General features: G+C 47.2%; 1 protein-coding gene across 1 annotated transcript in view; it reads right to left on the bottom strand.

Moving 5' to 3' along the window:
- GTF2E2 (general transcription factor IIE subunit 2) overlaps positions 1-5702 on the bottom strand; it is a 29179-nt gene extending 23477 nt beyond the window's left edge. Inside the window, exons 1-2 of the mRNA XM_066616016.1 lie at positions 5553-5702; positions 3507-3673 (exon numbers count right to left, since the gene is read on the bottom strand). Of these exons, the coding sequence (XP_066472113.1) occupies positions 3507-3669 (163 nt within the window). The 5' untranslated portion in view covers positions 3670-3673; positions 5553-5702. The remainder of the gene's footprint in view (positions 1-3506; positions 3674-5552) is intronic.
- Between the last annotated feature and the right edge of the window lie 3702 nt (positions 5703-9404).

Raw genomic sequence — 9404 nt, 5'->3', positions numbered from 1 at the left:
TAGAATTGATATTCAAGTAAAACTTTGTTCACCTGACCAATTTACCTGTTGCCTGGATGTCATAATGGTGGTCTGCCATTCTATCAAACCCAAACAAGGAAAAACTACATATCAATGCAATGTTTTGACAATGATACACAACTGTAAAAAAAAAGTTCAAATAATAATGCTTATTTTTACAGCACATTTTCATTACTCAAAGTTCTTAAAAACATAAGAACAGCCCCACTGGATCAGGCTATAGGTCCATCTAGTACGGCTTCCTGTATCTCACAGTGACCCCACCAAATGCCCCAGGGAGCACACCTGATAACAAGAGACCTGCATGCTAGTGCCCTCCCTTGCATCTGACATAGCCCATTTCTAAAATCAGAAGGTTGCACATACACCTCACGGCTTGTAACCTGCATGGACTTCTCCTCCAGAAACTTGTCCAATCCCCTTTTAAAGGCATCCAGGCCAGATGCCGTCACCACATCCTGTGGCAAGGAGTTCCACAGACCAACCACACGCTGAGTAAAGAAATATTTTCTTTTGTCTGCCCTAACTCTCCCAACACTCAATTTCAGTGGATGTCCCCTGGTTCTGGGGTTATGTGAGAGTGTAAAGAGCATCTCTCTATCCACTTTATCCTTCCCCTGTATGGTTTTGTATGTCTCAATCATGTCCCCCTTCAGGCGTCTCTTTTCTAGGCTGAAGAGACCCAAACGCTGTAGCCTTTCCTCATAAGGAAGGTGCCCCAGTCCAGCAATCATCTTAGTTGCTATCTTTTGCACCTTTTCCATTTCCACTATGTCTTTTTTGAGATGTGGCGACCAGAACTCGACACAATACTCCAAGTGTGGCCTTACCATTGATTTGTACAATGGCATTATAACATTAGCCGTTTTGTTCTCAATACCTTTTCTAATGATCCCAAGCATAGAACTGATCTTCTTCACTGCCGCTGCACATTGGGTCGACACTTTCATCGACCAGTCCACCACCACCCCAAGATCTCTCTCCTGATCTGTCACAGACAGCTCAGAACCCATTAGCCTATATGTGAAGTTTTGATTTTTTGCCCCAATGTGCATGACTTTACACTTACTTACATTGAGATGCATCTGCCATTTTGCTGCCCATTCTGCCAGTTTGGAGAGATCCTTCTGGAGCTCCTCACAATCACATCTGGTCTTCACCACTCAGAAAAGTTTGGTATCATCTGCAAACTTAGCCACCTCACTGCTCAACCCTGTCTCCAGGTCATTTATGAAGAGGTTGAAAAGCACCGGTCCCAGGACAGATCCTTGGGGCACACCGCTTTTCACCTCTCTCCATTGTGAAAACTGCCCATTGACACCCACTCTCTGTTTCCTGGTCTTTAACCAGGTCTCAATCCAGGAAAGGACCTGCTCTCTTCACATTCATTCTCTTAGTCTGGGTAGTCTGTGGGTTCTTAACTGTCAGTGTTCCTTGTAAAAGACTTGTCAAAACCACTGGGCAGGCATCAGGTTGACAAGTCAAGGAACAGGCAGTAGCAGGGGTAGCTCCAGGTGAGGGGTAGCTCACAGGTGAGGCCTGGTGGAGAGTGCGTCCATAATGCTACATAAGGGTCCACACCTGTGCCCAGCTAGTCCCTAAGACAGTGAGGGTCTGCTGCTGTTTTCCATCATTACCAGCCCTGTGAAGATGCCTACTAGGCATCTGTGGGAGAGAGTGTCAGTAGTAAGCCATCTTCTTCCCCCAGTGCCATTTCACAATTCTCAGATGCCCTATCTTGAGGCTGCTGAGAAAGAAATGGTCCACTGCTCCCCACTGCCTCTCAGTAAACCTTGGGTGTCTAGCTGAGAAAGTTACAAGAAATAGGGAAAGGGAGAGGCAAAAATCCTCCTTCACTGCTGCTGCAAGTGATGACTCAAGATGACTTATGTACATCTGCTGCATGGTTCCTGGTCACCAGGAGGGAGTAGCTGGCATGGGCAAACACTTTCCAAGGCATCAGGGGAGCATGCCATTGGACCTTCTGGAGAACACAGGCCCCTCAAAAGCTGCAGCCACCACCACTGCATGGGAATTACTTGTTAAACCATTAAAAAGCCAATAGCATGTGCTGTTTTACCGTTGAGTATTTCTCCTTTTTGTACTAGAACAGATAAGAGAAGAAACTGTACTAATGTGAACACAATCCCAATTTTTGTCTCTGGATTTGAGTGGAATTAAGCCAGCAGTCCCCAATCTGTGAGGCGTGGCTCCCAGCGGCAGTGCAATGAACGTGCAGGGGTGTTGCGGGATGGTTAAGTCCCAACAAGGAGACCACACCAGGTCACTTCAAACAGCAGGAGGTTCAGCATGGTGGGCAGAGCACAAAAACTGCATGCTGAAAAAAGCCCTACCATGATATCCATATCGCTGTCTGAAGTAGCACACTGTGTCTCCAAACTCAGAAGTAACTGGTGACAGCACTGCCAGTCACTTCCAGAAGCTGTGTGCTGCTGCTGGAGCATGCAAGTTGTCATGGAGTTGGGAAATTTGGGAAGCGCTGAATTAAGCATTAAAAGAAACAAGGGGCTGTCAGCCCATGTAGCAACCCTGTGTTGAGATTTCCTCTTCCTTAACTGTAACATCCAACACAATGATGGTCTAACATCATTATGCTATGCATTTTCCCATCCGCACCAAACTGGTGTTTAGTCCCCATCCCCATCTGTCACTGAAGTGGAACAAGGGCAGAGAACCACGCCACATATTTGTGTCTGGACTTGCCATTTATAGTCGCAGCCACATGTAACATTTTGTTCTCCCCTTTGCTGGTGGGCACACAGTAACCAGAAGTGGCTTTTGATTGGAGATAAGTGCCTTTTACAGCAGTGGGAGGCCCACAGAGGCAGCTGCGAGCCCCCGGACCCTGCAGAAGGTCAATGGTGCCCTCCAGGTAAGTTAAAAGTCTTGCTCCCGGCAGTGCCATGATGCTGCGGTGCCATTGGGGCACTCATTCAACAAAAAAGAAGTTCACTAAGCAGTTTACACAGTAAAAAATAAATAAATGGTCTCCTGTATGGAAAGGGCAGGTGCTGAAAGATAGTGGCTTGCTTAAGCCATGTAATGAGTTCATGATTAAATTATGATTTGAACCATGAAATATTTCCCAGTTTACACTCTTAGTTACTACTCAATCCATCCATCTTGTTCAACTTATGTACACTAGCTCTTAATATACTAAATTCAAGACACCTTCAGAAAAGTCTACGTAAGACCGGAAAATTCCAAAAAGGTACTATGAAGAAAGCTAGAACTACTTCAGTGTCATATCTGTGTTGCATGAACTCATTCAGAAAATTTTAGTTATCTCTTACAGGAACTAGTCTGCCACCCCCACCTGCTATTTTCTCCACTGGGGAAAGCACACAGGTACATATAAAGTATGTATAAAGTTAATTTAAGTTTATAATCTGTAGTTAGGACACAAGGGAACACATGGAAGAATACGTGCTTAAATTTAAACCCTGCATTTTTCTTTCACCAACCTGCATTTTGTTTTGAACTTGATGATCCACCCTGTTCTACTTTTGCTTTCTTCTTCTTAGAAGATGAGGAATCTGAAGAGGTTGCCTGACGTTTTTCTACAGCAGGAGTGGAGAGTGCTCGTTTTTTAAAAAGTTCTCTCTCTCTTAGCAAGTTTGGATCCATAATTCTGTCAAGTAAAAACAGTGGAATTTAACATTATAATTTTGAAGAAACCATTCAGAATAAGAATAATTTCTTCATTTCTGCATTATAGATCTTGACTAGAACTGCACTGAGAAGAAAGGCATTGACTTTGCTTCCTCGGGTATCTCAGGGTTCTCCAATTGAGACTAATATTTCAGGCACAATTTGTTAGCAGGTGTTCAGAATTATTTACTTGCTCAAGACTAAAAAATGCATAACCTGCTTTACAGCATCAGAAGACTTTATAAAAGATTCTTGCAATAAAGTCACATTAAAGTTTAATATTAAGCCATTTCTGCCCAACATTGCAGAAAACATTGCATATACGCTACAGGAATCAAATGTGTACACCTGTGAGTTGGGCAAAAATGGGTTAAGCAAAATAATAACAGTTTTTGACTAGTGTCAAGATTATTTAAGCAGAATTTCTTGTCCTTTCCCTTGGTCTTCCCCAATCACCATTTGTTGTCACTCTTTGGCCACTACCTTCCAAGTAACTGAGGAACATTAAAGCAAGAGAGTGAAGCTGAGCAGTTATAACTTAATAGAGTAAATTCTGAGCTCTTGAGAGTTGAACTACCAAAACAAAATGAAAAGCGTATTTTCATTATATTAACAGTTAACAGTTGGAGTTCATGATGCAAGATGCTATATCCACATACAGTGCATTTCTTTAAGTTAGACAAAGGATATATTCCTTAAACCACCAATTGAGTCAGCACAGCTTCTAGGATATATCTTATAATTATTTGGATAATGGTGCAAGAGCTTCTAAGCAGTAGGGTAAAACATTATCCAATTCAGGGCTTTTTAACCAGCGAAGTGAATACCACAGTACGACAGGTGGTACTTCTGCTGTCACAAGGACCATATCACTACTCTGTCTGGCCTGAGCCTGCTGAAGTGGGGTGGCTACACACCTGTGAATTGTGAATGGTGTTTGTGGGGGAAAGGGGGGCAGCATTCCACCAGATCTCACACTCAAAAGGTTTCCTGCGAACATCTGGCCTGGATGCCTTTAAAAGGGGATTGGACGAATTTCTGGAGGAGACGTCCATCACGGGTTACAAGCCGTGATGTGTATGTGCAACCTCTTGGTTTTAGAAGTAGGTGACTTCAGAATGCCAGATGTGAGGGAGGGCACCGGGATGCAGGTCTCTTATTGTCTTGTGTGCCCCGAGGCGTCTGGTGGGCCACTGGGAGATACAGGAAGCTGGGCTAGATGGGCCTTGGGCCAGATCCAGCTGGGCTCTTCTTATGTTTTTAAAGTACATGTACACTGTGGACTTACACCAGTTTTATACCACTTCACCAGGGATGCTTGGTGGTTGGGGAGGCAGGTGAGGCACAGCCTCCCCGGTGAAGTCCTTCGAGAAGCACCGTCGGCGTGTGAAGCACCCAGGCACCCACCACCCATGCGCAGAGCAGGGAGGGCAGGCAGGCAGAGCGAGTGGGTGGTGGGTGCTTGGGTGCCTCACACGGCGCGGCGCTTCTTGAAGGACTCTGCCGGGGAGGCTCTGCCTCACCTGCCTCCCCACCCACCACACGTCCCTGCACTTGACCTCCACCCTCTGAAGCCCTACTGAAGCTCCAGCTGCGGTGAGTGGCAGCCTAGGCGGGGGTCCTTCCCACTCCTCCCAGGACTGCAGCTCCCCGTCCAGAGTCTGCCCCGCAGCGCTTCCAAGGCAGTCCTTGGCTGCCCCGCCCGAGACGCCACCCCCGCCTTCCTCTGTGGGTGGCGGAGCGCGGCTCGCCCGTGCCGAGGGGAGGGCGACGTCCCCACTGCCGCGGGAACGGCCGAGCTCGGCAGTCCCCAGACAGACACAGGCAGGCCCTCCCCTGCCGCCAGGGCGCTGACTCACCTCGCGCACGAGGCTACCCCAGCCGCAGGGGGTAGAGCGGAGGGGCACCCACGGAGCCCTCCGGATCCTACTTCCCTATTGGCTCCGTCTGCTGCCGCGCGGCTCCCAGCACAGTCCCCATCCTCCCCGTCGCTCGACCTGGTGTTGCGTCATCCTCACGCGCCCGCCAACCCCCCCGAGTCCGGAAGTACAGCTCCGTGTTACTACGGCAACGGAGGGAGGCCGGCGAGGGTCAAAAAGCAGCTTTAGAACTGCGCATGTGCGAAGTGTCAATTGTTCCCCTGTTCAAGGGAAGGGAGTAGGGAAGGCTGATCTGTTCGCGTTGAGACCAGCTGCAAAGTGCTGCTCTCCAAACCCAGGAAAATATTAAAGACAGGCCGCCCAATCCTCTGCATGTCTACTCAGAAGTCAGTCCCATTAGAGTCAATGGGGCTTACTCCCAGGAAAGTGTGGATAGGATTGGGCTCTAAGGCTGCAGTCCTAACCACACTTTCCTGAGAGTAAGCCCCATTGAACTAAATAGGACTTACTTCTGAGTAGACCTGGTTAGGATTCTGCCCTAAGTTTATTAGCCAGCTCTCTGGCAGTGGTGCAGCCCCAATGCAGCCCCCACGTAAGGGAACAAATGTTCCCATCCCTTGAGGAGGCCTCTGTGACTGCTGCCCCACCACAAGATGCAGTACATGCCCCACTGGAAAACTGGATAGGATCGGACCTTTAGAGATAAAATTAACTGGTATTACTGCAATTTTTAAAAATCCCACTGCACACACTATAATCAAATAGCGTTTGATTATAATATCTGGATAATAATAATATCCAGATTATAATTAAATCCGGATAAGACAGAGGCTCTCATGGTTTGGAAATCCTCGATGCAGGTACTGGACTATTGGCTTGCTCTGAATGGGGTTGCACTCCCTCTGAAGGAACAGGTCCGCAGCTTGGGGGTCCACCTGGATTCGCAGCTGCTCTTGGATTCCTAGGTGGCTAGGGGGGCCTTCACTCAGCTTTGGCTGGTGCGCCAGCTGCAGCCATACTTGGATCGTGCAGACCTGGCCATGGTGATCCATGCCACGGTGACATCGAGGTTAGATTATAGTAACGCGTTTTATGTGGGGCTGTCCCTGAAGATGGTTGGGAAACTGCAATTAGTGCAGAATGCGGCGGCCTGTGTGGTCACTGGAGGTAGGCGGTTTAATTTTGTCAGCCCGCTTCTTCGGGGGCTGCATTGGCTGCCCATTTGTTTCTGAACCCAATTCAAGGTGCTGGTTTTGAACTTTAAAGCCCTATACTGCTCTGGGCCAGGGTATCTTAGAGATCGCCTACTTCCGTACAATCCGGCTCGTCTTCTTAGGTCATCAGAGAAGGCCTTTTTACAAGTGCTGCCGCCTAAGGAGGCACGTGGGGCGGCGGCAAGAAATAGGGCCTTCTCAGTAATGGCACCAATGTTAAGGAACTCCCTTCCCCTTAAGAATGGCTCCCTCTCTTGAGACCTTTCGGCGAGGCCTGAAGACCCTTTTGTTTAAACAAGCCTTCTGAGTTCATGGCCTTTTTAACATCTTTTCTATATCTTTTAGTATTTTTACAGGCCTGATTCCTCTATGATTTGCTGCGTTTTGCTCTTTTTATCTGACTACTGTTTTTATGGTATTTGTTAATGTGTTTTAATACATTTTTATTCGCTGTTAAATTATGTTTTTAATCTGTTTTTAACATGTTGTAAGCTGCCCTGGGTCCCTTTCGGGGAGAAGGGCGGGATATAAAAAAGTTTATTTTATAATAGTGTTTTAGTCAAATAATATAGCATCGGTAAAGCAGCTACCACGTTTTCCAGACTCACAAAGAGAGTCTGGTCCAACAAGAAGCTGACGGAACATACCAAGATCCAGGTCTACAGAGCTTGCGTCCTGAGTACACTTCTGTACTGCAGCGAGTCATGGACTCTTCGCTCACAACAGGAGAGGAAACTGAGCGCTTTCCACATGCGCTGCCTCCGACGCATCCTCGGCATCACCTGGCAGGACAAAGTTCCAAACAACACAGTCCTGGAACGTGCTGGAATCCCTAGCATGTATTCACTGCTGAAACAGAGACGCCTGCGTTGGCTTGGTCATGTCGTGAGAATGGATGATGGCCGGATCCCAAAGGATCTCCTCTATGGAGAACTCGTGCAAGGAAAGCGCCCTACAGGTAGACCACAGCTGCGATACAAGGACATCTGCAAGAGGGATCTAAAGGCCTTAGGGATGGACCTCAACAAGTGGGAAACCCTGGCCTCTGAGCGGCCCGCTTGGAGGCAGGCTGTGCAGCATGGCCTTTCCCAGTTTGAAGAGACACTTTGCCAACAGTCTGAGGCTAAGAGGCAAAGAAGGAAGGCCCATAGCCAGGGAGACAGACCAGGGACAGACTGCACTTGCTCCCAGTGTGGAAGGGATTGTCACTCCCGGATTGGCCTTTTCAGCCACACTAGACGCTGTGCCAGAACCACCTTTCAGAGCGCGATACCATAGTCTTTCGAGACTGAAGGTTGCCAATACAATACTATAGTGTTTTGATTTAATCAAATCTAGATTAAGTTTAATCAAATCTAGATCCTACTAGCAAATATGTATGGCAAGCAAAAACCCACATGTTGTGTCTGCAAGTGGAATGCCTTCTCTGTGTTCCATTCCCATTATATGCACGTTCCCCCCCCTCGCGTCAGTCATATACACAATGAGCAGTATTTTATAGTTTCACCCTGCACTCTCTAGGACTCGCACCAACTTTCCCATGTGGAAATTAGCATTTCCCACAGAATAACTGCATATTTGGAAGCAAGACACATGTGGGTTTCATTATTGGTGAGACACCTGTGAGGTTTTTTTTGCCACCAAATATACAAGTACCATTCACCCATTGTTCACCTCTTAACCTGTGAGTTCAGAGCCCTCCATATGAATTTTTAAACAAATGGTCACAAAACTCAAGTGGCTTTTGATATCCTTGAGTTTTGAGTCCTCTGAAGGAGGCGAGACTGCCCTTCGTTACCATAGCGTGTCCTCTCCTTATTTTCCGCTTTAAAGGGCAGATGTCTCCCCACCTCATTTGCAGCCAATAGAACAGACAGCAGCAAAAGTGGCTTTGGCTTCATCTTTTTCTCTATCTGCTAGGGATCTGGGGCTGAGAAGGAAGGGGAACCCAACAGCACCTTGATCCTCCTTCCACTGCAGGGGGGAAGATGCCATATTATGTATGTACCATATGTAAGCCTAATAAGCAGTAAGTCCCATTGTAATCAGTGGGGCTTATTCTCAGGAAAGTTCAAATAGGGAAAGAGACTTGCAATTTACCTTGCAAACTACTACTACTACTATTGGTCTTCCTGTTGAAAGTGCCCACATTAACCACATGGCTTCCTTCTGTTCTCTCCAGATAGGGAAAAGCACTTCTAATGCAATCCTATCCATACTTTCTCAGAAGTAAGTCTCATTGTAAATAGGACCCAGGAAAGTGTGTCCAGGGAGGCAACCTAAGCAGAGAATATGAGGTAGCAGCAGCCACAGCATCTTTCTTGTCCCCATTTCTCCATTCACTCTTAGCCATCTCCCTCTACCCTGCCCTTGCACCCCCCCCCCCGTGTCTGTGTGTGTGCTTTGCTCTCTCACCTGCTGATTCTGTTTGCCAAGAAATCCCACCCTGATCTCTTTCTTGTGCCATAACCTTGGGGTGAGTGGATATGCACATGCTCACTTTGCTTCCTTTGTTTCCCACATACACAATTGATTATGTTTGGAGTTGAAATCTGTTTGGGGCACAATCTTATCCCCACCATGCATGCAGACACAGAAAACAAACAGCACAAGAATC

Source organism: Tiliqua scincoides, chromosome 2 (genome assembly GCF_035046505.1).
Source record: "Tiliqua scincoides isolate rTilSci1 chromosome 2, rTilSci1.hap2, whole genome shotgun sequence".
NCBI lineage: Eukaryota > Metazoa > Chordata > Lepidosauria > Squamata > Scincidae > Tiliqua > Tiliqua scincoides.
The sequence above is the reverse complement of the archived record's forward strand: the minus strand, read 5'-3'. Positions and strand labels throughout refer to the sequence as shown.